General features: G+C 41.1%; 1 protein-coding gene across 1 annotated transcript in view; it reads left to right on the plus strand.

Annotated features, from left to right (window-relative positions):
* CACNG2 (calcium voltage-gated channel auxiliary subunit gamma 2) overlaps positions 1–27,724 on the plus strand; it is a 172,841-nt gene that overhangs the window by 141,320 nt on the left and 3,797 nt on the right. The window contains exons 2-3 of the mRNA XM_060776982.2: positions 11,034–11,117; positions 21,279–21,419. Of these exons, the coding sequence (XP_060632965.1) occupies positions 11,034–11,117; positions 21,279–21,419 (225 nt within the window). The remainder of the gene's footprint in view (positions 1–11,033; positions 11,118–21,278; positions 21,420–27,724) is intronic.

Raw genomic sequence — 27,724 nt, forward strand, 5'->3', positions numbered from 1 at the left:
TCTGCCAACCTAGCAGTTTGAAAACGTGCAAATGTGAGTAGATCAATAGGTACCACTTCTACGGGAAGGTAATGGTGCTCCATGCAGTCATGCTGGCCACATGACCTTGAAGGTGTCTACAGACAATGCCAGCTCTACAGCTTAGATATGAGCACCACTCCCCAGAGTTGGACACAACTAGACTTAATGTCAGGGGAAAGCTTACCTTAACTTATGCAAATACGAGTAAAAGGTAAAGGTAAAGGTTTTCCCCTGACATTGTCTAGTCATGTCCTACTCTGGGACTCTGGTGCTCATCTCCATTTCTAAGCTGAAGAGCCAGTGTTGTCCATATACACTTCCAAGGTCATGTGGCTAGCATGACTGCATGGAGTGCCGTTACTGTCCCACCGGAGCAGTACCTATTGATCTACTCACATTTGCATGTTTTCAAACTGCTAGGTTGATAGAAGCTGGGCCTAACAATGGGAGCTCATGCCGCTCTCCAGATTCGAACCAGTGACCTTTCGGTCTGCAAGTTCAGCATCTCGGTGCTTTAAGCCACTGCGTCATTGGGGCTCCTGCTAATACGGGTATTCCAACATAAAAAAGCCAAACATCTGGTCCCAAGCATTTTGCAGAAGAAATGCTCAGCTTGAACCATCTCTCACAAAACAGAATTAATAATATTAAAAACCAGAAAGAAAGAGAGCATGGATGCAAAGTTGAGTCGTTATGAAAACCGAGACCAATTCTTTGCCATTTGTCTTTTCTCTTGACTCCCGAAGTCCTATCTAATAATCTGGAGACAAACCTCTCAAGGCATTCTTCCTTCTCTCTCAGTTGTATGACATATGGTTCCTCCCAAGGGATTGTTTCAATACAATTATAATTGAAGCCTTCCTCGTTGACCCCATGACTCAAGGGCCTGTTTGTAGCTAGTTATGTAAGGAAGGCGCATCTCTTCCTCTTTGAGCTCCTGACAGGGCCGCAACGCTGGCTAATCTAACAGTTTCCATCTAGGACACCTGTATAATTGCCTGCACTCTTTTGGGGAAGGAAGAGAGAGGCTATATGGTTGCAATCAAAGAGACCTCATCACAAGGATCACCCTTGGCTTTCCTTCCTGGTGAGATGATGATGCTAATGCCAATGATGATGGTGCAGAATTGTATTTCTTATCCACCTATCTTCAAGGCTTGGAATGGGGTACAGCATAGATGTAAAATACAATATACAGTAATCTTTCAAGCAATCCGAACCCACAAAAAAGGGGGAAAGAAATACCTGTGTTTACTCGAATACAATGTGTCATCAAATCTAATGAGCACCTCACTTTTCAAAACCCTGAAACAAAAAAAGGTATATAAGGAGATATATATCCACAGATATATAAACCCCACTTGCCTAGTTTCCAACAGACCTCACAACCTCTGAGGACGCCTGCCATAGATGTGGGTGAAATGTCAGGAGATAATGCTTCTGGAACATGGCCACACAGCCAGAAAAGCTCATAGCAACCCAGTGATTCCAACCATGAAAGCCTTCGACAACACAATGGAATGTCCATCCATCCTTTGAGGATGCCTGCCATAGATGTGGGTGAAACGTCAGGAGAGAATGCTTCTGGAACATGGCCGTACTCACAAGCAAAAAAAAAAAAGGATTTGCTCCTGAATGTAATATGTAGTAGCTAAAAGTGCACTCGTTGTAATTTGGTCCAAAAAGGTGTGCATTACAGTTGCAGTGTGCTTAGAATTCCTTCTTTAAAAACAAAAGTGTTAGAATGCCAAAGCTTCCAGCAAAGGAAAACAAAATCTTGGGGTGCATATCTGCTCTAGAATGAATCCACTTTAACTATGTTGGTTCAATGCTATGGAGTTATAGGGGCTATAATTTTACGTGGTCTTGAACGTTCTCTGCCAAATAATGCTGATGCCTCATCAAACTACAAATCCCAGGATTGCATAGCATTGAGTTAAGGCCATTTAATTAAAGATGACATTCCTCAAATAGGACCTCCAGGTGCTCCGGAAACAGATCCCCCTTTTGCTTTGGCTCAGCACTTTGATTACCACATGACACAAATCTAATGCACACTTTAATTTTGGCATGGTAATTTAGCCGAAAAAGGTGAAAATTAGACTCAAGGAAATACAATAACACTTTAAACAAAATTAAATTACATGGGAGCCCCTGGTGGCACAGCAGGTTAAACTGCTGAGCTGCTGAACGTGCTGACTAAAAGGTCAGCGGTTCAAATCCAGTGAGCAGGATGAGCTCCCACTGTTAGTTGTAGCTTCTGCCAACCTAGCAGTTTGAAAACATGTAAATGTGACTAGATCAATAGGTACCGCTTCAGCGAGAAGGTAACAGCACTCCATGCAGTCATACTGGCCACATGACCTTGGAAGTGTCTACGGATAACGCCAGCTCTTCAACCAAGAAATGGAGATGAGCACTACCCCCCAGATTCAGATACAACTAGACTTAATGCCAAGGAGAAACCTTTACCTTTACAATATTACAGTAGACATGTGTTATATTATGTTTGTCTAAATTTGTTTTAAATATTTCAATATCAAGTCAATACCAAATTTATGGTATGGTTCAGTGTACATAGTATTAGACCTATTTTTAATATTAACTCTCAAGCAACCAGAAATGACATTTATTTGGCACCTACTGTACTTTATAGTAAGATAAAAGATATTTTAGTTCTATCGTCATTACTAGTATTTCATTGCTAGTACTTGTATTAATTTATTCCTAAGTAATGGCTGCAGCAGTGACCCAAATAGAAAAGGCCAAAATTCTGGAAATGGACAGTGCAAAGGAAAGCTGAAGGAGGACAGCGCAGAAAATCACTCTGTGAGAGAAGCATCCATGTGGTTTGCCAACTTTTGCTTCATCCAGCTCTGGAAATGTGGTCATGAGCTGAGTCAGGGCAGAGAGAGGTTAAGTCAGGTTTCAGTAACCATGATTCAGTGTTGATGTCACATACCATTTAAAAACTCATTTATTGTTTGGCCAGCGAGGCATAAGCTGAAACACTTCAGTCACGGCCATACTCAACTGTCAGCTCTACAAGATGGCCACCAGCCTCCTTGGAGCACTTGGGGATGGGTGGGCGCACATAAAACAGCTGCCACTGGAGGACATTTGAAATGGCTATGCACAACAAGCCATTCATTTTGCCGCAGCCACCCATCCATTGCAACCCTTTATTTCTTTTCTGCTGTTTGTTAGCAGCACAAAGAAAGTAAATGAATGTCTGTAGGCAGTGCTTGGAAAAGTTGCCGTTTAGGGCGACGTATACCAGTGGCTATGGTAGCTTGGGGATTCTGTTGTCTCAAAAAGTAACTTCCCTAAAGCCTGTATGTGCAAATACCAACAGCACACCATCATGCATTAATAATAATAATAATACTTTATTTATATACCGCTCCATCTCCCCAAGGGGACTCAGAGCAGTTCCCAAGTAATATCACAAAACATACACAGTAAAAACAACATAACCATAAGATTAACAAACAAAATATAAACATAAAAATTGTCACCATAACACACATATATTAAAAATAATCCTGCCTGTTCAAGGCAAATAAAAATTTAAAAAGCCGAGCCAAGATTTGTGCAAACCCAAAAATTCTAGGGGGCCCGGGAATTAAGGGCAATGCTATGGCAGGCAACAATAATATTAGGTCTGTGGTGGTTCATTCCAGGGCCGATTAGAGGAAAGAATCTGGGTAACTGGTAGGAAGAATAAGGCCGTATTAGACAATGTGTGGGGCTGAGTTAGAACTGGTCATTTTCAAAGGCTTGTTGAAACCACCAGGTCTTCAAGCTCTTATGAAAGGAGGGGAGGGATGGGGCCTGTCTTATTTCCTTTGGAAGGGTGTTCCAGAGACGGGGGGCCACCACTGAGAAGGCCCTCTCTCTCATCCCTACCAACCGCGCTTGAGATGGTAGTGGGACCGAGAGGAGGGCCTCCCCATTAGATCTTAGAGCTCGCGCCGGTTCATAGAAGGAGATGCGATCGTGGAGATAGGCAGGGCCCGAACCGTTTAGGGCTTTATAGGTCACGACCTGCACCTTGAATTTGGCTCGGAAACTTATCGGCAGCCAATGAAGCTGTTTTAATAGGAGTGTTGTATGCTTCCTATAGATTGCTCTAGTAAGGAGCCTGGCTGCCGCCCGCTGTACAAGATCAAACTTCCAGGCCGTCTTCAAGGGCAGCCCCACGTAGAACACATTGCAATAGTCCAGTTTGGATGTAACCAAGGCGTGGACCACCCTATAAATTCATAAGACTTTATAAACATAGAAACAACATCATACGAAAGCTGACTGGCACAACCTGGGGATCACAACCAGACACAGTGAAGACATCTGCCCTTGCGCTATGCTACTCTGCTGCTGAGTATGCATGCCCAGTGTGGAACACATCTCATCACTCTAAAACAGTGGATGTGGCTCTTAATGAGACATGCCGCATTATCACGGGGTGTCTGCGCCCCACACCACTGGAGAAATTACACTGCTTAGCCGGTATTGCACCACCTGACATCCGCCGGGAAGTAGCAGCCAATAGTGAAAGGACCAAGGCAGAGACATCTCCAGCTCATCCCCTGTTTGGGTATCAGCCAGCGCGTCAACGACTTAAATCAAGACATAGTTTTCTTAGATCTACAGAGACACTCGCTGGAACACCCCAGCAAGCGAGAGTCCAAAAGTGGCAGGCTCAAACCCAGCACCTCAATTCATGGTTGATACCAGATGAGAGACTCCCCCCTGAGCACTCAGAAGACTGGGCGACTTGGAAGGCGCTGAACAGATTGCGCTCTGGCACCACGAGATGCAGAGCCAATCTTAAGAAATGGGGCTACAGGGTGGAATCCTCGGCATGCGAGTGCGGAGAAGAACAAACCACTGACCACCTGCTGCAATGCACCCTGAGCCCTGCCACATGCACGATGGAGGACCTTCTTGCGGCAACCCCAGAGGCACTCCAAGTGGCCAGATACTGGTCAAAGGACATTTAACCAAATACCAAATTTACAAAATCTGTGTGGTTTTTTTTTCTTTCTTTTTTTTTCTTTTTCTTTTTAATCTCTGTGTTTGTTTTGCTCTGTTAGAATTGTAATACAATGGTTGCTGATGACACGATAAATAAATAAATAAACATGGTTTTATGGAAAGTGAAACATTTCAGCTAGGTTTCTAGGAATACCAGACTCAGTCACATAACAAAGAAAATGATCCCTGCAGCAAGCTGTTGCGCATGAACAGCTGAAATCTGGGTCCTTCCAGACAGGCCCTGTATCCCAGGATCTGATCCCAGGTTTTCTGCACTAAACAAAATTATGAGAGTCCCCACTGGCAGATAATCTGAGATAAACAGAAAACCTGGGATCAGATTCTGGGATTTGGGGCCTGTCTGGAAGGTCCGTCTGTTAGATATGCTGAGAATCCGTGCAAACCGTATTATTCAGATTGATAATTAAGTTTGTCTTGGTTCGTATCCATTGTCCTTGGGCTGACCTCTCCAAAGATGTTTGCATTTTAGTTGAGCATTTTATATTCAGCCAGCATTACAGATGACAGTCCAGTTGAGAGCTTCAGAAAGGATATCTTTCCCAGAAAATATCTTGATTGCAAAAAAAATTACATTTGAAATCTCTTTTCAGGAGAGTAACTATGTGTAGGAGAGCCAGTGTGGGATGTTTTAGACAAAGGATGCATCAATACAGTAGAAGTAATGCAGTTTGATACCACCTTGACTACTATAGCTCAATGTTATGAAATTGTCAGAGTTATAAATTATACTCCCCAAGATTCCATAGCACTGGACCATGACATTTAAAGTGGTGTCAAACTAATGTAAATGCAGCCTAAGACTCCAGAAGACTAGGAATGGAGTCTTTACTCAACCATGGAAACCCACAAATAACCTTTGGCATCACACTCTCTCAGCCTCAGAGAAAACCCTGTGATAGGTTCACCTTCGGGTCTTCAGAAGTTGAATGTGACTTGATGGCTCACAATGACAATAGCAAACCATATTATATCTGCCTGTTAAGTCTAGTGTTCTTAAGTATGGTACTTATAAGAATAAAGAGCTGGTGGAGATTGAGCTGCGTTGGATCCATTTGTCTCTATTTAAAAATAAAAAAGATTTTTAAAATGAATTCATGTACACTAAAAATTAAAATACAAACATACTCAAGTCTATCATCTATGCTCCAGGCTCAATTATTTATTTAATTTGCTATGTTATCATCTCTCATTTCTCCCAATGAATTCAAGATGATGCACATGACCTTCCTCTTCCCCACTGTATTGTCACAACAACCCTGTAAATGGGACAGTTTGAGAGCCTCAAGGTCACTGGGAGAGTTTAATGACTCAGTGGGAACTTAAAACTGGATTCCTCTCAAGACCCAGTCCAAGGCTCAGATCATTCCATTGTGCCTTGGATCCCTCAAACAATCTGAACAAACAATCTATGATAACACAATTAAGCTTTTGTTGTTGTTGCTGCTTTGTTATGTACCATCAGATTCTTTCAGATTTATAGTGTCTCAAAGGTGACCTTATGACAGAGTTTTCCAGGATATTCTTTGTCTCTTCAAGGAAACTTGGAGATTTCTCTTCTGTTAAGAAAATACCCCAGACTTTTGCAGAATTCATTATTAGGAAGTATAACAGTTCTAGTGATGCAAAACCACCACAAGGTTAGAAACACACAACCTATATAAATAAAAAATGTAATGTTTGTTTTGTGGGATTAACATAACTCACAAACCACTGGACAAATTGACACCAAATTTGGACACAATACACCTATCAGGCCAACGAGTGACCATCACTCATAAAACACAGCAGAAGAGACTTAAAAAGCCAAAAAACAAAAATTACATTACAATGCATGCACAAAACCACACACACACACACACATATACACAAATATATACACACACAAAACACATATATACAAACTGGGCCACTGCAAGGCATGGCAGGGGACTGCTAGTGGGTTTATATATCTGTGGAAAGTCCAGGGTGGGAGAAAGTAATCCTGTCTGTTGGCGCTAGGTGACTGTTTCGATTGGCAACCTTGATTAGCATTTGTTGACCTGACAGTTTTTAGGTGTGGCTTGTTAGTGCCTGGGGGAATCCTTTGTTGATTGTTTTTTGTCTGGAGTTCCCCTGTGTTTGAGTTTTGTTCTGTATTTACTGTTATAATTTTAGAGTTGTTTTAATATTGGTAGCCAGATTTTATTCATTTCATGGTTTCTTCCTTTCTGTTGAAACTGTCCACTTGCTTGTGCATTTCAATTGTTTCTCTGTTAGAGTGGTCCAGCATTTCTGTGATCTCAAATAATATGCTGTGTCCAGGTTGGTGCATCAGGTGCTCTGTTATGGCTGACTTCTCAGGTTGAATTAGTCTGCAGTGCCTTTCGTGTTCCTTGATTCGTGTTTGGCCAATGCTGCATTTGGTGGTCCCTATGTAAACTTGTACCTTATAAAAGGGTTGAGAGACTACATGGCATACATGTACTCCTTAATGCCACTGGCTTGCACTTTTATTCACACTCCTCTGAGATCTACCCTTCCATTGTCCTTCAGAGGAACACTTACTGTAATGGGGCACTTCATCGCACAGTATAGTTAGCCACATCACCTAAGACCAAGTTCTATCCTATGCACAGACATAAGGAAATGCAGTGTCAAAATGTTCATCCACTCATTACCTTTTCCTTCCACAACACCTGCCCCCTAATGCTGTTGTTGTTGGCATATCTATGGCCATTCCCTGCTATTTTCAGCACCATTGTGAATGCAAATTGTTTTCTCAAATAAAATGGGCATCAGGCACAACACTTCTCTCAATCCCACTCCTTTCACATCTAGTGGGAACATGGGGGAAAGCCTTCTCCAAGATCATGAAATTTCCATCCTAGAAAGACCCTACTAGCTCCCTCCTTACTGTCCTTTCACTATCGAGGGAAGATGTGAGTCAGTACGGTTAATTGGTTTGAACTTTGGACTGTGACTCTGTAGGTTCAACTTGGCTGTAAAAACCCACTGGGTGATCTTGGACAAGTCATATGTTCTCAGCCCCAGAAAACCCCATGATAGGTTCACCATGAGTCAGAAAAGGCACACAACAACAAGCCGTTTAGGAATCTGCATGTTTTATATAATGAGTTTTGTGTTGTAATGCTCTGCTGTATTTCATCTATGCTGTTAAATTAATGTTTTATATGGTTGTAATTCTATAGGCAGTTTAATAATATTTTAATCTTAAAATTTAATGTTTTTTGTGTGTGTGTTTTTACTTATATCTGTGTTTATTCTGTAAGCCATCCTAAATCCCCCTCTTATAGGGAGAAGGCAAGGTATAAATGAAGCAAACTCTGGTTATGGATGCCGATGAATGGAATGTAAACACTTTCCTTAACCCCAATCCTAACAAGTTGTTCTTGTCTGCATTCAAGTTATTTCTGACTTATGACAATCATACGGAGAACCTATCATCTGCCAAGGGTACTTTGATTGTGCTTTTCCTGCATGGCAGGAAATTGGGCTGGATGACCATGTGGTCACCTCCAAGTCTATGATTCTATCAGAGGGTTTCTTGGCAGAACTTGTTGAGAGGTTTGCCCTTGCCTTCCTCTGAGAGTGCGTGTGTGTGATCTTCTCAAGATCACTCAGTATGTTTTCTTGGCTGAGCTTGCATTTGAACCCTAGGTTCCTCAGTGACCGATCCAACACTCAAAGCATTGTACTGTGCTGGCTTCTAAACACAAGCATATCCACATCAAATCTGAAAGTATAAATATGGGGGCATATTTTTGTAGATGTTGCTCTACATGCACATAATGTACTGCTTCTTTGTTTATGTGTGTGTGTGTGCATGTGCATGTGTATCATAACCACAATACACAACAAAAATGCTTAAAACAGAAGAGGAAAAATTGTAAAATTCTGGGAGTGGTAATCGAAAAAGTAAATAAAATGGATATTATTTCCTCCCATTGCAAAACATTACATGTTCTGAAATCCTATGGTGTGAGTCTACAATTGTTTTTAACTCTTTCTGATGACATGCACAACTGCCTAATTGTGTGTTCCTATATAGAAGGGTGTTGAACTGGATGTCCCTTGTGGTCTCTTCAAACTCTAGTAGTCTATGATTTTGTGATTTCATTGTAATGATATCTAGATGTAGAACATATATTTTGCTAGTATATGATTGGATACAAATGCCAGAATGTTGCTTTATCTTATGTATGCATACATTTCATGATAGAAGTAGTTAGACATTGCTGTCTGATGCATAATATCCATACTTAGTCCAAGGTTGTGGATGCAGAGTTGAACATATAGTGCCACTGTATGTACATTGTGCATTTGGTTATGTATTTGATTGAGCATTCAGCAGGCCCATAGCCAGGATTTCATTTTGGGGGGGGGGGTGAATTTTTTCAGGGGGGGTTTCAGGGGGCCTGAGTTTCGGGGGGGGGGATGAATCTGAGTGACAGAGGGTCTAGCCCAGCAAACCTTTTGTATCATTACCCCAATACCCCCATGCATATGGGATATATTGAGTATGGTGATCAGATCATGATATGAATAAACATAACAGTTTAAATAATGCACCAGTAAGGCCTTTTCGCGAACCACCATGAGAATTTGGGGGGGGGGGGTGGCTGAAGCCCCTCAAGCCTCCCCCTCCCCCCCCCCCCCCCCGGCTACATGACTGGCATTCAGTTACCCATTTGGTTTGCACTCAGTTAACCAATGTTGCCATTCAACACTTAGCACACCAGCTGGTAGAGATCTGCTCTAGGCAACCCTGATATAGGATCTCAGGGATAATGTTTAGAGCTGTGTACATAAATGCTTGTCCATATCAGCAAATATATTTAAGTCGATGTGGATGAAGATGTCTTGTAGGTCACCTGGCTTGTACAAATGTGTACATGTCTCTGTGTGGCTAAGGCACACAATCCCAGAATCATCTCTATGTGATCTCAAAACGACCCTATAGAAATGATTTTATTGAAAGGGTGAAAGTATAATCTGTTTTTCAATGGGGCAAAATCTCACTCACATTGTCATGCATGGAAGAAAGGGTGGTTTAGACACCAAGGAAATAAATTTGCTGTAGGGTGATTGTTTGCTGGCCTTTTGCCATCAAGGAAAATGAGAGCTTCAACACTGGAGAGCTTTCTTATGTAAGCTACATTTATATCTTATCTTTTTCCTAAAAAGACAAACCAGCCCATAAGATTCTCCATCCATCTCACTTCATCCTCACAGCAACCCTGTGAGATAAACTAGGCTAAGAGAGATATATGACTGGTCCAAGGTCATCTAGTGACTTTTATGATTTAGTGGGTAATCTGATGACTAGAACCATAGTCTCACAAGTCCAAGTCTACCTCGTGTACCATACTGTTTCCCAGATAGGAGAAAAGGTCATTTTAAAAGGTCTAAAAAATAAATAATGGTTGATGCAGTTTGTTTATGTTTCAATGTGGCACACATCTGCATGTCACTATATTTTTGTGTTGTGTTTTTAAAATGGGTGCCAGAATGCTCCACATTTGAATAGCACACCAGGGAGTGTTCAGCCTTTAAAGTCTCTTTTTAATAAAGATAGAAAGTTAATCAAATGCTCACAAAATGGCACATGCTCAGCACAGCAATGGCAAGGGCATTGTCCGGTAGGTGACTGTGACATTTCTGTAATTTCATACTGCACTGTTGCATGATATACAAACACTTGCTTAACAAGGAAGGAGGAGAGAAATGTATTTCTCTCAACCCCAAAATAATGTGCTTTGACAGCTCAAGACATATGCAAGCAGGGGTAAAAGGCTCCAGATTTCAAAATGGCACATTTGATGCCTGGCAAATAAAAACCTGATCTCCTGCAGAAAAGGCCCAATCGAAAGGAAGCCAAAGAGGGAGCTAGAAAGAGAGCTGGGTCACTTCAGTTTCTGGTGTTCTCATTTGTTGTTTCTCTTCTTGTATTGTAGGAAATTTTAAAGGTCTGTGTAAGCAAATCGATCACTTCCTCGAGGACACAGAGTATGAAGCCGACACAGCAGAATATTTCCTCCGTAAGTCTGCAGCTTCTTTTCCTTTGAACTATCATGTGTGCTGAGTGCTGCTGGATGCCCTTCGTTCTCTGGCCGATGACATTATACAATACACATTCCCTTGAGGGTGGGCATACTAGAGAGAGCAAAATGTGGGAGAAAAGCCCAAGCAAAATAGCACTTATAGTCTTTTTGCATGTGCACTGTAAAATACTCTGGGATCAAAGATTCCAACTCATGCTCTTCCTGATTTCCTTAAAAACATCTCCTCCATATTGTTTTTCAGATCATTTAAACAATAGGAATAAACATACTTAGGATAAAGCATATTTCAGTGGAAAGGAGACTTTCTGACTGCAAAATATCAATGACATTCAGTTAATCTGTGAACTGTATTTCCGCAGGTACTTCACCTGTCCAGTACGTTTTCATTCAAAGGGGCAACTGGGGGAATGCACCAGATTTGGGATACTGGCTGTTTCAATAATCAGCAGATATGCAATGCATATTGATGAAGAAGAACGTCAAAGGCAAATTATAGGTTACTTTTTTTAAAGTGAGGTACCAAAAAAGAGAGAATTTGAATTGCAAAAAGCATACTTAACATTGGCAGTTGCAAATGGCACATACATATTTAATGCAGCAGCAATCCATTAACTATCTGCATAAATATATTGGGGAGGGTGAATTTCTTTTCCAAGAACACCCTGAGATTAGGAAATGGGTGGCAGTGGTAAAATATCACTTCATTCCCAACAATAAGAATGAGAATAATCTGTTGTCTACCTGGTGATGTGGGTTGTTAGATCAGAGATTGGCAACAGGTAGATTATCATCTGCTGATTGATCTCTAGATTAGCTGGACTAGATCACCAATCAACACCTGGCCCTGGTGACTCTTACAAACCTTTCAAAACCCTAAATTAAGTTTTTAGAGGAGAACATTAGAAAGAAAAGCAAGAGTGGATTTTTTTTATGTGAAAGGACTTGCAAGGTGGCTCCTATCTGCATTTACTGCTGGTTCCAAGCTTGGAAAGGTTATTTTGGCACTATGACTTCAAGAATCCTCAAGCCAGCAAGGCAACCAGCATACTGATTGGGGGATTGTGAGAGCTGTAGTTCCAAATAGTAAATTTTCCACCCTAGGTTCTCATTGGTAGATCTCTGAAGAAAAACTGTAGAAAATGTAAATCCAGCAAGCCAGAAGTCTGATATATATTCAGACTGGCATGGCCAATTCATAATTAACAGTGACAGGAATGAAGAGAAAAAGGTCTATTTGGTTACAGCATCCACTGAGAACATCTGGAGCAAGAGCTTGTCCAAAATCCAGTAACTGGATCAAACCTGTGGCCATTAATTCACACAAAGTGGCTGACTTGGACCATTGTAAACAGTATCTGAACTCCTAAGTCAAAGCTCTATAGAATTTTGTTGTGTGTGACCTGTTGGTGCCTCTCAAATCGAAGTGTCAAGAGTGAGGTCTTGAAAGCAGACCTTGCAGGAAATTCTTGTCTCATATTTACAGTGCAAAATTTTATTCAATCCACATTGCCTTTTTCACTCAGTGCAGAAGCCAAGGTGGTTTCAAACCTCAAATAAAACAAAACAGAGAGGGGAGAACACTTGTTATAAACTTGAAGTGAGCTTTAATAACAGTTACATACTATGATATAAAAACAAAGCATTGAATCAAAAAAGATTTTAAAGATATAACCAGAAAGGGAAACAAGTATTAACATCAAAATTATAGGTTGCTTACCTGTAACCGTAGTTCCCTGAGTGGTCCCCTGTCAATTCGTACATGTGGTATTTCTGCGCCTGCGCAGAGCAATTCGGAACCTTCTGGAAATATAAAAAAAGACAGATTTATTCAGTAGCCAGTTAGTGGCCAAAATCCTGTCTGAATAGCAAGGTAGAATTCAAAGGCATAGGACAGTGGTGGTGAAGGGGCACACAGCATCATTACTCGTTCCCCACTCACTCGCCCATGCCCTGCTTGCCTGCCTGCTCACTCACCCACCCACCTCAGCTCACTTGCCCACCCCCACTCGCTCACTCTCTCTTGCTCGCCACTCCCCCAAGTGCCCACCCACCCCCACCATCCAGTTAGGGCACTCGGTCTCTAAAAGATTAGGCATCACTGGTATAGGACTTCATCAGAAGCAGGGTTCCCCCATTTCTACACACTTTGAAAACATTTTAAATGCGGAGTCCCACAGAGCCCATCAAATGACCAGAGAGTATTTTAGCTGGTTGCCCATGGGACTCCATCTTTACAATATATTGTCTAAGGCTTTCATGGCCAGAATCACTGGGTTGTTGTAGGTTTTCCAGGCTATATTGCCATGTTCTAGAAGCATTCTCTCCTGACTTTTCGCCTGCATCTGTGGCAAGCATCCTCAGAGGTTGAGAGGTTTGTGGAAACTAGAAAAACTAGGAAAATTGGGTTTATCTATCTGTGGAAGGTCCAGGGTGGGAAAAAGAAGCCTTGTCTGTTGAAGCTAGATGTGAATGTTTCAACTGGCCACCTTGATTAGCATTTGATGTCCTGACAGTTTTTAGATGTGGCTTGTTACTACCTGGGAAATTCCTTTCTTGAGAGGTGATTAGGTGTTCCTGATAGTTTCTTGTCTGGAGTTTCCTTGTGTTTGAGTTTTGTTTTTTATTTACTGTTTTAATTTTAGAATTTTCCACTAACCTCACAACCTCTGAGGATGCTTGCCACAGATGCAGGCAAAACATCAGGAGAGAATGCTTCTAGAACATGGCCATACAGTAGCTGAGTAGCTGAGCAAATGTCTTCAGAGCTCCCAATTCGCTCAGAAACAGCTAAAGACGTTTATTTTAAAGTTGGGTTGGAACTGTCTAATTCCCCCATTTTAGATCATCGTAGTGATGTAAAAGAGTGCGTGTTCCTGAAATGTGCCCCAACGCTCCTTTTCTCACCATTAATCTTCTTTCATGAAATTTTTACAATAATTTAAAAAAATAATTTATTCTTTCAGAATTGCACAATTTTGATATATTACCAGTTTGATATAGCTATATTTCCCCCTTTTTTAAACCTGGGATTTCCAAAATTTAACATAGCATGTTAATTAGGCATTTTCCCTTTTATATTATAAATAATTGGAAATACCAGGGATGTGAGGTTTCAGACTTCTGCAATTTTCACCCTTTTAATTAAAGAAAGAAAGAAAGAAAGAAAGTGGTATGGGCAGATAACACACTTGCCTGTGTGATAGTTCAGAAAGCTATGGATTTCTGTAGAAACAGACAGGGTACATCACATGTGACAGCAGCAAATAAATTATCATTTTTTCTAAAAAACAGAAAGATATGAAATGCTACAGTAATAAGACAATTACCCCCAGTTTTATGCTCCTAATGGGATGGGGTCCATAGCCATGGATGCATGAATGTGCTATTTCACACCACTTCAAATGCCATGACTCAACGCTATGAAATCATGAGAGTTGGAGTTTTACAAGGTCTTTAGCCTTCTCTGCTAAAGAGTGGTGGTGACTCATGAAACTACAAATCCAAAGATTCATAGCACTGGAGGTTAAAAGCAGTTTCCAGCCACATTTATTCTAAATAAATTAAGAGTGCAAATGCACTCTTAATCTGGAATATCAGTATGTAAAGAGATCGTGGAGAACCTCAGAGACTAACTAAATGAAGCTGTAGCATAAACTTTCTTCTCAATCTGTGGGTTCCCAGGTGTTTTGACCTACAACTCCCAGAAATCCCAGCCAGCTTACCAGCTGTTAGGATTTCTGGGAGTTGAAGGCCAAAACATCTGGGGAACCACAGGTTGAGAACCACTGTGCTATAAGATACTTTTGCATACTGAGCAGAAGAGTCATTGCCTGGAGGCAAAAGGAAAACCAAGAGGCAGCAAACTGCCTGGAAACAACCACCAAGATGGTCCCCACTCATGTCCTCACAAATGTGTGTGTGATCAAATGAAATTCTTTGCCCAATGATCTCAGAACTTAGGAAGCATCTTTAAAACCTTTATTAAAGATGTACATCATCTACTCTCCAGCCTTAAAGCATGGCCACATGAAGCATGTAATTTTTTAAGCGCATACTTAGTAATACAATTTAAAATTAAATATTAATATACCTACTTTTGACTTTCTGGCTTTACTTTTGTTGTGGATTAAGTCACATGATAGAAGTTGGGGACTTCAGCCTTGGGGAGAGAAGCTTCAATATTTTCCATCTGGATTTTAAAAGGTATCCTGGGGGAATTCTAAATGATCAGAATTCAAGTAACTGCCCAATGTGACAATGTTATCCTTACTTACTTAATCCCCACTGAATTTAGTGAGACTTGCTTCTCAGGAGATATATGTAGGATAGCACTCTACTTTCTAAGCACCCCTACTCTGTACTGATTAGCTCACACTATCGTGATGTTGGTTATTTTTTATTTTATTCAGATTAATATTTTTATGCTGGTGTTTTCTGGACTAGGGCTCCAAAGCATCTGAAGGAATAACAAAAATAAGATTGATTTAGCAGGGAAAATCGCAGTTTTGGATTTCACAATGCATAGGATAATTCTTTCAGTAGCTACTAATGTTAAGCAGGGCAGTAGTCATGATGGCTACCATTGGTTCACAGGCATCATCTCAGTATATGCTGAGGAGCATATGAAGAAGATAGTGTCCTCTTGTGAACTTGATAACTGGGTTAGCCACTGTGAGGTGAGAATTCTGGTCAATAAATGCATTTAATCTAATCTAACAGGGTTCTTATTATTTTGCAAATCCTTTTAACAAGTTTGTATGTTGATAAGGCACCAATAAGATCCAGCATTGGGTTTGGACCAGAAAGCTATGGAATTGACTCTCTATTCAACTAACTTTTGGGCAGACCCCAGCATATCTTTGTTCCTGATCTGTGAAAATGAGGTGCAGGATATGGTAGCCTGAGCCACTTAGAGGAAGAAGGGGGAGATATATAGATATAGATTTACACACACACACACATGCGTGGTATTGTCTGTACAACGCCATACACAAAACTGCACATTCAAAGACATGAGGGTAGTGATTCTTTTTGGTAACCAGCCTTTGATACTCTGATGAATTAGTTTAGTTGGCTTTCTAGGTATTTATTTATTTATTGGTTGGTTTTTAGACTTCATCAAAACATATCAGGGCAGCAAGTATACCCAAGAATGAGAACCAAAAATGATAATATAATACACATTCTGTACAAGCCAGTGGTATATCAGTGTTGGGTTCCTATGGTAGGCAGACACCCAAGGACCTTTTGACCAGTGAAAACCATGATGTCCTCTTCCATCCACTCAGACTTCTCTCTTTCCTCTCAGTGTCACTATATTCTTCACAGTAGACAGGGATGCTTTTTTTTAGCAGTAATAAGGACCAACATCATGCACTGTCAATTACAGCAGTGAAATTCTATTATTGTATTATGTCTGATGATGCCAACCCCCAAACCCTATCCAGTCAAGAACCCAACCAAATCATTTCTAAGCTACTGCAGATCAAGGGTGTTGGAGATGATAATTGCAGTTCTCTCCCAGTTGTGAGGTGCATCATGAATAGGCTGCTGGAGAGAGCCTTAGGGCAGTGGTTCTGAGCCTGAAGGTCCTCAAATGTTTTGGCCTTCAACTCCCAGAAATCCTAACAGCTGGTAAACTGGCTGGAATCTCTGGGAACTGTAGGCCAAAACACCTGGGGACCCACAGGTTGAGAACCACTGCCTTGGGGTCTTGCCACAACTGCTTGTTTTACCAAAAGAGCACTGAAGACATTGTCCCCTAGCATTCCAATTTGCAGCACATTTGAAATGCTTCAGTCAAGATACTGCCAAGCTGCACAGGTAGGATTTTTGAGGTCACATTTCAACATTTGTCACCATTAATACCAATCCCCAGAAGTTATAGGATAGTTAGTCCAGTTTGTAATAGTGTAGCTAATGAATAGGACACCAGACATATTTTTCTGAGCTTTCCTCATTGCAGGGAAGAATGTTTTGGGATGACTTTGTCTCAAATTTACAGAACCTATTGGATTTGCAGAAGACCAGTGGAGTTTCAATCCACTAAAACGTATTTCTTTGGAAAACATTAACAAGGTGGCTTGTATTTTGGATTCTCCATGTGGGAATAGTTATGGGAATGAACAGGATGAGTGCATATATGCCAAAAATTACTTCTACACTCTCACTGCTAATAGCAATGAATCCTACAAAATGAGCTTAGTTTGCATGGATAGACTTGCTTTTGCATGATGTGTTTGGAATAAAAATCCTTTCAAAGCCAAGCAAAACTAGTTTTAAAATGCCTGTCATCGCTACCCCAAAACTCTCTGTTATTTTATAATTTGTTATAAGCAATGTATAGAGGGTGAAAAAGCAAACTGTGATATACACACCCGTGGTCTCAAAAAAAAAAGATCCCTCAGTATGTAGGGCACCGTCCTCTGATGGTGAATATCTCCTGGCATTTGCTGACATCCCCCACTGCTAAATCTCATTAGTGCTTTCCAGAAGTCATTAGCGTAGCATAGCACCATCTCTGAAACATGGCCAGAAATCTGGGAAAGGCAAGAGATATTTGTCTGTCTGTCTAATACAGCTTTGAAAATTTCTGGACCAGAGCTTGGAGAAGATACTTTTTCAAGATCTGCTCTGAACTTGGACATGCTGGCTTCCATCTTTTCCACAGCAACTTGCAATGTATCAGCAGCATCCTGTTCATGTATGGAAGTATCAGCAGCATGTAAACAGCCTCCTTGTGTTCTGTTTGTGGTTTTATGCATTTACACAAAAGCCATGCTTCCTTGAGCAAAACAACATAACACCTAGCGAAATCAGTCAGAAAACAGAATTTGATGTGTAATCACCTTCTATACTTGACAAAGCAAACAGAAAGGGCCAAGGAAACAGTAAGAACACATGATCTGGAGTTTACTCAATAGAGAATGGGGACAATGGCTGCACTGTTACACAATTTGTGTGTTTTCATGCCTGCCTTGTGCCTTGTTCAGTGTGGTATTAGCAGTCCCTAAATACTCATCAGGTGCCTAAATATCGGAAAGGCACCAGATCCTGTCTGATCTTGGAAGCTAAGCAACATCAACAGCTCTTAGTACTTAGATGGGAGACCACCAATGAAGACCAGGTGATATAGGCTATATTTAAAAAGAAGGAACTGCCAAAATTACCTCTGAGGCCTTTTGGCTAAGACAACCTTATGAAATTCATGGAGTTGCCAGAAGTCAACAGACAACTTCAAGACATATAGATACATATGAACATACTTAAAAGCTAGTGTAATGTAGTAGTATGAATTTTGGACGAGGACACTGTGTGGCCAGAGATTGATCCTGTCCCCTTCAGACATGCAAGTTCACTGGCTGACCTTGGGCAAATCACACTCCCTCAGCATCGCCTCTGAAGAAATTCTGCCAAGAAACCCCTGTGATAAATTCATCTTAGGGTTTCTATAAATTAGACATGATGTAAAGACACTTTACAACAAAACACACACAGACATACACACACTTTTAGTGGTAAACTTGATTCAAAGAATATAGAAAAAGTTGCTGATACAAACTTTTTGAGAAGTAACTAACCCATTTTGAGTGACACCTGCCCTTCACTAAGGAACCAAGGAGCATACAATGGCTGTGGGGAAATAAAATGGCCCCACACTCATCAAAGTTGCTTATCCTTATTGGAAAGTTTCATTCAGAGTAAATAAGGGGAGATTTGTAAGCAAATCAATGTTTTTTGATGAGTTGACACAAGGGTTAGAGCAGGAGTGTCAAACCCATTTTTGCTGAGGGCCACATCAGCCTTATAGTTGCCCTCAAAGGGCCATTTGTAATTGTAAGACTATAAATGTAGCTATGTTGCTCTGGCATTGAAAGCCTTGTGGACCAAATAACATGACAGGCCCGATTTGACCCACAAACTTCGGTTTGGCATGTGTAGGTTAGAGGGTTTCACAGCAATTTCCTTCACTTGACTACAGAGCCATATAAGGCTCAACTTGTGACATTATATACAATTCAAGACTGTTATGGTCGAGTAGGACTGGGCAACTGGGCTTTCCAGATGGACTGACAGTCCCATCAGCCCAAGTCAAGCTAGCTAATGGTGATGAATCATAGAATCATAGAATAATAAAGTTGAAAGAGACCACATGGGCCATCTAGTCCAACCCCCTGCCATGCAGGAAAAGCACAATCAAAGTATCCCCAACAGATTGCCAACCAGCCCGTTTAAAAAGCTCAGGGAAGGAGCTTCCGCCAACTCCATCATGGGAGTTGCAGTCCAACACCTGAAAGCAACAATCTGCTCATCCATGTTATAGGTGCTATAGTTCAACTGCTGTTTAAACTGATATGTACCATCAGTGAAGGATTATTATAGATATTTCTAGGACACTCATACTATTAACCCAATGTTAGTAACCCAATGTCTGTCCATTCCTCAGCATATTTAGTAGTCTAAGGGTCAAATTCCAGATAGTCACAACCCTGTAATGCTGGCAAGTCAGCCTAATTCCTTCTTCACATCTCCCTTATTAAACTGGGGCACTGACTTAACTTGATGTGTCTGTGGCATTTTCCATTAAATCAATTAACCAAATGCACAGATTAGCTTAGAATCCTTCTAGTCCTCCTAGGTTAAAAAAAAAAGCCGCTTCTACTAACCATTTTCTTTTACCAAATTGTCTCCTCTAAGTTTCCTTGTTTCCCTGCATCATCACAACTGTTTTGGTATGGCATCAAAGGGGCATACATCTAACAATTAGTGATAATAAGTTGGGGTGGAGGAAGCAGGAAAAAAGCAGAAGGTTTGAAAGGTCTTGCTATATGATTGTGAGAACTAATCAGAACAGACTAAAATTAAGTTCATTCTTTCCTAGGAATACTTGTATTTTTAATGGCATTTTAATGTTTTGAAGAATATGCAGTGAATTGATCCATTTTATCATGCCTTTAATTTTTCAAACAATGAAGGTGGTTAGAAAAGGGTGGATGAATACATTTTACTTGATTTTCAGTGTGCACTGAATTTTGGTCTAAAGAGCATTAGTAAACACTTTAGATGTTTGTAATACAAACCATGTTTACAACAACAAATGATTAAGCCTGATGTTCCGCACAACCCCTATGTAAAACAGACGACACCTCATGTACTCCTGGATACATAGTTCAACCAGGGGTCCCTCATACATGAATGTGTGTGTGTGCATTTATATCTACGTGTATATCTGTGAAATATCCACACTTTACCTATTTGCTACAGAAAACTCTAAATGAAGCATCATCTTTCCAACAGCAACTGCAATGAGCAGAGATGCCCATATTCTACATGTCTCAACCTGAAACACAGTGTTGGGAGGGTGGGATGTGCACGTGTGTGTACATGTCTGTTAAATATCTGCATGCTACTGCCATCTGCTGGCTGGAATATATGAGGATGGGATGGGTGAGATAGAGCACATAGGACCCTGGCTTCATTTATGTGCAATGCATATATGTTTTCCTCAAGTGTACGTCTGCAATGCATGCAAGGATTGCTCTTTCTGACACCCTTAGGAACGTCCTCCACCTCCTCTTCTGCAGAATGTCTGTGTGGTTTCTTTTTTATTTATTTCCCCACAATGTCTTCACCGATTGTAGTTGTCGCCTATGTGCCGAAGATCATACTGCACTGATGGTAGTTTTCTGGCCTTTAGATTTCCCTGCCTGTTTGGTGAGAGAGAGAGAGGTGCCTTTGGGTTTTCTGGATGCATAAAGGACCCAATCAACTTTGCCCACAACCAGATGCCGTTTGACTGTTCTTTCCCTGCCCTAAGTGCACTGCTGGTTTCTAATAAACAAGATGTTGACAGTTCATTTGTAATCGCTCTCTTCTTCTGTTGACGCTCTCTTTCTCTTTCCTCCTCCTGTCTCATCACCGGCCTTCCAATTCCTGTGCTTCTTTGCTCTGTCTTTTTTGTTCATCTCCACTGCAACCCTCGCCCTCCTCCCTCCTGTCTCTTCCTGCTCCACTTTTCTCCCATCTGTTTCTCTTCCCTTCCCCTTGGCTCATACACACACACCATCGTTCCTCCCCTTCCTCTCCTCCCATCCCAATGCCCCCTCCAACCCCACCCCACCTCTTCTTTGCTTACAGGGGCTGTAAGGGCCTCTAGTATTTTTCCGATCCTGAGTGTGATTCTGCTTTTCATGGGTGGACTCTGCATTGCAGCCAGCGAGTTCTACAAAACCCGACATAACATCATCCTTAGTGCCGGCATCTTCTTCGTGTCTGCAGGTAAAGGAGGGACAAGCGGGCTGCCCATCTGTGGGGTTAAAAAATGTGGCGGGGAATCACAAGTGACAGAGGGAGGGCACTCAGAGAGGTCAAAAGGTTAAAGGAGAGGTCATAAACATTTGTGCAGGTACAATGACAGCCACTTATTTCTGCATTTAAATTAATTTAATTTAGAGAATCTATAAACCACAGGGGGAGAGAATGCATAGTTATCCATATTGGGAGATCATCACCCCCCTTTGAGGCAAGGGTCAAACCAGGAGCCTTTCACACTACACAATTATAGCACTGTCATTCCATCATAACTGCCATGGCAACATCCAAGAATTTGCAGTTAAGGGAGGGTAGAATCCTTAGCTAGAGAGAGCTCTAGGACTTCCCCAAGATCCCATGAAATCCAGTCATCGTAATTCAAGTGGGAGCATTATGGCTGTGATCATATAGTCTGAAAAGACCTCAGATACAACAGTGGAAGGGCCCTGATTCAATTTAATTCTGCTCCAGTTGTGTACAGAGCTGAAGCTAGGAAACCCAATTTTTAGAGCAAAACAAAGGGCCAATTTAACCTGTATCCACAGTTTAGCTCCCTGCAGCTTCACTCTTCTTCCAGCTTGTAGTTTTGGGGATCAGCTACAGATCTTACATCTTTTGGAAAGAGGTGGGGTCAGCCTTATCATTAGAGTGTGACACAGGACTCGGGCAACAAATGCTCGAGTGCATGGGAATAGTGGCAAAGTGAAAGACAAAACTCTATGTGCCACATGTGGCCTTCCCTTACCCTTTTGCTAGTTTAGCTCTCTTTGGCTGCATTGGAGGGTGCTGTTGCTTTACCAGTGCTGAGGCAATAGGCAATTATATAGGTAATATTCTGGTTAACTTCTGTGTATGGAATGGGAGCCAGATTGCCATCTGGTTCTTTACCTTAGAGGTGTGCGAGACTATTGGGAAGTGTACTCTGCTCTGCCATGATATCTGATATGATGAAGGAAGGTACATAAATGCTTTAAAATAAATATATGCACTACAGGGCATAGGTGGATGCAACACAGTGGCTCCTTTGATCTCAAGTTATTAGTCCCAGGAAAGGTGAGATAAAAAAAAATACAATCATCAACATCATAATCATCCAAATGTGGCTTCAGCAATGTAGAATATGTGAAATTTGTTTTTACAGTAAACTGTCTTATTTCCCACCCTCCCTATCCCATCCCAGGTAGTTAGTGTTCCAGTTTGAAACTTTAAAGCATCTCTTTATTTTGTCATTTCTCAAAATCAGCCAAAAAATATTTTTTAATTAATTAAAATTGCTTTAAAACTCTCTGAACTCTATAAGCCACTGGTCTGTGATATACAAGGTGCTTTCTTCCTGTCCACCTCATCACCTCAGCATTCACAGTAAAGCATGACACAGTAATAGCATGAGATACATTGTAAGCCAGCACATGTAATTTCCCCCCTCTGGCATTTACTTAGGCCATCTGTCATGACTGGAAAAAATAAGCAAAAATATGAACATTGATAAGGGAATGAAGCTAACTTGGTCATCCCACTTCCTCCACTGCCCATTTGACTGGTAGAGAAAACCACTGCTTATTTGGCTTTATAGAAGAGATGGGGAAAAGTCACCTCCCCTATTTTCATCTCATTCCTAAACTAGATATTAGGAGGATATTGGTCAGAACTGGGAAATGTTACTTTTTTGTAGTTCCGCTCCCAAAATCACTGGGAGATTCTAGGAGGGGTAGTGACCATACTGCCCGAGGCATCCTAAGAGCTGTCCAGAAATAATTTTTGCAGGCTCTACAGTGGGCCATATCAGCCAATGCAAAAGATAGTGGTGCTTCGTTTCAAGCACAGCAGATAAATAGTGCTGCTTCTTATCATTATCATCCTCCTTTAGTCACAGATTTGCTTACATTTATCACCAGCAGAATTCCTTTTTCAAAATGAGTTCAGAAAGCCAACAGCTTTTCATTATTTATGCATTGCCTGTAAGACTGAAGAATGAAAAGAATGAGTTCAGAAGAATGAACAAGACTGGTTTGGTATCTCAAATCTCATTGTCACTGAAGGGCTGGACCTGTGTCTAGGCTGTGCACGTTTACTTGAAAGTGGAGACTGACTTGATGGAATGTTTCTCTACATCCCTCTATACAGAAAATACAGAAAACCGGATTAAAAGAAAAAGTTCCCCAACCTAGCCTTCACCATCTTATGCTCTTTTTCTAGATTCAGGAATTATTGCTTGCCTGTTTGCATGGCAAAATATTTAATGATGAGAATTTACAACTGCTGTTAGAATGAGTATAGTCTAAGACGGTGGTTCTCAACCTGGGGGTTCCCAAATGTTTTGGCATTCAACTCCCTGAAATCTGAACAGCTGGTAAACTGGCTGGGATTTCTGAGAGTTGTAGGCCAAAACACCTGGGGATCCACAGGCTGAGAACCACTGGTCTAAAGCATTAGGGGAAAACAGGACAGATGACAGCCTTCTCTAATCTAGGTCCATAACGCATTGTGTGGACTAGAAATACCATCAGCCCAGCCAACACATCACTGGCCAGACTGAGTACTAATGTTGAGGAATGTCTTCTAGCACATTTGGAGGGAGTTGGGTTGTGAAAAGCAGGCCTAGAATTTCAGCAAAGCAATACAGGAACCTTTTGACTCCCTTCTAAAAATGCTGTAGCATCTATATAGACTTTGCTTATTTACAATGGCCTGTCCCATAATCTATGGATTTTACCTCCAATTATGGATTTTGATTGCATGTTATTGACACACACAGCCTCCGCCATAGAAATTTAGAAACACAAAGTTGGAAGAGACTATAGGAGTCACCCAGTCCAAACACCTACCAAGATCTCACTAGGAATTTGTTAGAAACTTCAGACAATTCTGTGGTATGCTTCCTTCTTAGCACAGGGTTGCACTGGAGGACCCAGAACATTCCTAGAGAGAATATCTCTCTTGAAATCTTAGATCTAAAGCACAGCTATGTTGAATCACCAGTGTGGAAGCCATGTAATTTAATAGCATTAGGTCATATTCATGGTTTCAGGTATCCATGATCCAGCTGGAAACATATCCTCTGGGGATAGAGGGTTCCCATGCCCTGCCTCACACACATGATGATAAATTCTAATTTAAAGGAACTATCCACCCCCCCCCCACCCCCCACAGACACACACATCAATTAGAGGTTCAGCAACTTAATTTTTTGTTGGTGTGACTGATTACAAGTCATGGCAACTCTAAGGCAGTCCTATGACAGTGTTTTCTTGACAATATGTATTTAGAAGGGGTTGCCCATTGCTTTCCTTTAGGACTGAGAGTGACTTGCCATGGCTACATGAAGAGCTGAACCTTAGTCTCCAGGTGTCCTAGTCCCAAAACCACTATAGCATAGTGGATCCTTCAGCACTTTTAATAGCCCCTGTAAAGTTCAGAACAAAACATGGCATAAGTTCAATATCTCACCAAATTTGGAGCCACACACTTGTCCTTCTGCCCCTCCATAAACTGTAAATCCTAGGAGTTCATAGGATATGGTAATCACAGTTACACTGAAAACATAATATTTTAACAGTGGCATGTTGAAGGGCCCCAGTTCACTAGGACATTGGGTTATATTATGACATCCTTAATGGCACATTCACATTCCTGGAACAAAGCCCAAAGATTGGCACTTTTGTCAGAGCAGCTTATCAAGATGAAGTACTAACTTAGTTGCTTCTTTAGGGTGCGTCATTTGGAAACAGCCATTGAAAACACATGTTAACATGCCATTTGGTTGAAGTGGCAATTACATCCAGAGCAGAAATAGAAGGGGAAATGGTACAAATTTTCCATCCTCTGTATCCTTTCAAGAATATTACAATCGAAAACATATCATTGAGGAATCTTTGTGGCTATCACTATGTGTCAATCAGCAAGACTCTTGGACCAATGGCTATGCCTATATGTGTCCACCATCCCTACCACAACCACAGTTCATACCATTTCATGCTTCTCCTGCTAATCCAGCTCCTCACGCACCCTCAGTATGGTGACAATGCTCATCAATGAGGGAAGAAACCTAAATATGGCAGTGTTGCTTTACAGAGTTCACAGAATTCTAACAGTCTCGGGTCTTTAATAGCGGACCTTCTAGCATCATCTTTCATTTATTTATATTAAATATGTTTGCCATTAGAAGATGTGCACAATCAACACAATTACATTAATGTCAGGACCACAACACTTCATAGAATTTGTACCAGAGCTCTGTCATGCACTGTGATTAATAACCAGGTATCTATATAATGCAAAACATTGATGTGTCTTCAATCTCCACTGTTTCCAACAAAGAAAACCTGTACTTACATTTAGGTTTTGCAGAATTTACCCCTAGATACCACTATCTCTTAAACTGCGAGAGAAACCTAAAACATTACTATAGTAAGACCTATGGAACCAAGATGGTAATGGGAGGAAGTTATTTGACAAAACTTGATTTTGGAGCAAATTTACAGCTTTGATTGGATAAGCCGAAACCACATATCCTGTTTTTATTCCTCCTACTCCTGTGCTTCTATCCAAGTAGCAAATATTCCAGTACAATTTTCCAAAAAGTGACCTCCTGTAGATAATGCTGAATTATAATCCCCATCATTTCCTGCCATCAAAGGGTTACTGGCTGAAGATGAAAGAATCTAAAACATCAGGACAGTGTGATAACAGGGGAAGATTGCTCTAGTAGAGTACTAAAATATATAAAGGTTATCTGGTAGACCTAGTCAGTCACTTTACAAATCCAAAACAAAACGAGATACAAAACTGAAGCCATAAAAACATTAGTACTAGGAAATGGTTACAGTGGCCAGTTTAGCTTAGACAAACATAGCTTTGAATCCCTACTCCGCCAGCAATCCAATTTGGTGACACTAAGCCAACCCAGTCTCAGTCTAAGGCTGAAGCTCTAAGCTCCCATGTCAGCTCTGCCTTTAAGTCCAAACTGTAAAGGATCTGCCTTGGGTACTGGGCATTCTTGGGGATAGGCTAGCTCCTTAAAATTCAGGTTATCATTGAAAGCAGGTTCACCACCCCACCAACATGGTGATTAACCACTCTCCAATGAATCTACTTCTTCAGAGGTTGTTGCCAGAATAAACAGAGGACATGTATACTGCTCTGAATTCTTTGAAGTCAGCATGGAATGGACAGAAAGGAGAGCATCAATAAAGTCATTTCTTTTACAATCTTGCATCTGAGAGAGTGAGCAATTGTTCACGGACACTCATGCAATAAAATAAATAAGTCTTCAGGGTGACACAGAAGTCTTCTGTTGTTTTTGTGCTTTAAATGGATTCTGTGTGGCCATTCTGTGTATGTGTGTATGTAGTAGATGTCCAGCCCATTTGGAAGGGTAGGTTTTCACCAGCTAGCATGCCCATCATGTTTGTGAGTTCTGTGCAGAATGTGATTGTTGGATTAAAAGAAAGGAAGAAATCAGGAAGCGCCAACAATTCTCTGTACCTCAGCCCAATGACTCTGAAGATGTTTAGCTTATCATAAAACCATCTTTCCCTTCTTCAACAATGCATAAGGAACCTTTTTTTTTTCTTTACATTTGGGGCCCTTTAGATGTTGAACTGCAGCTCCTAACTGTCTATATCACTGGCTGGGTTGGGTAGAGCTAATGGGACTTACTTTATAGAGACACAGAAGATAATACTGGATTGGCCTTGGCTAAGAAGAGCTCTAAAGTGGTGTATGTGTGATGCAGTCCCCCCACATATTCACTAGCGAGCTCCTCAGTAATGTATAAGCCTTCTTACTTGTTTTCATTATATATACAGGCCTTTGACGCTATCATTTTTATAAGGTAAAGAACCACCTTATCCATTTTTACCACCTTTTTGAAAGAGTATGGTAACCAACCTGACCAACAGGTTGTAGCCCCCTTTCATGTATGATATATGCCAGAACTTGGGAAAGTTACCTTTTAAAGTACAACTGCCAATATGTAGTCTCCATGCTGGTGAGAGGATCCTGGAAGTGGTAATACCTAGAAGTAACTTTCCCAAGTTCGGGATGCATAAGGAGGGCCCACATCATGTGTGCAAGCCCCCAGTCATACAGCAGTAGGAAGCAGAGTTTAATAGAGATATGCCCTAAATGTGCAGCATGGCTACACACTTGAATGAACTTATGCACAGGTTCCCCTTTGCAGACGTGCAACACAGGGCCATATTACCACAAGACAATCATTTTGGACTATGAAAAATGACAATATGCTGTGCCCCAACCACATATCAGATGAA

Source organism: Anolis sagrei, chromosome 5 (assembly GCF_037176765.1).
Source record: "Anolis sagrei isolate rAnoSag1 chromosome 5, rAnoSag1.mat, whole genome shotgun sequence".
Taxonomy (NCBI): domain Eukaryota; kingdom Metazoa; phylum Chordata; class Lepidosauria; order Squamata; family Dactyloidae; genus Anolis; species Anolis sagrei.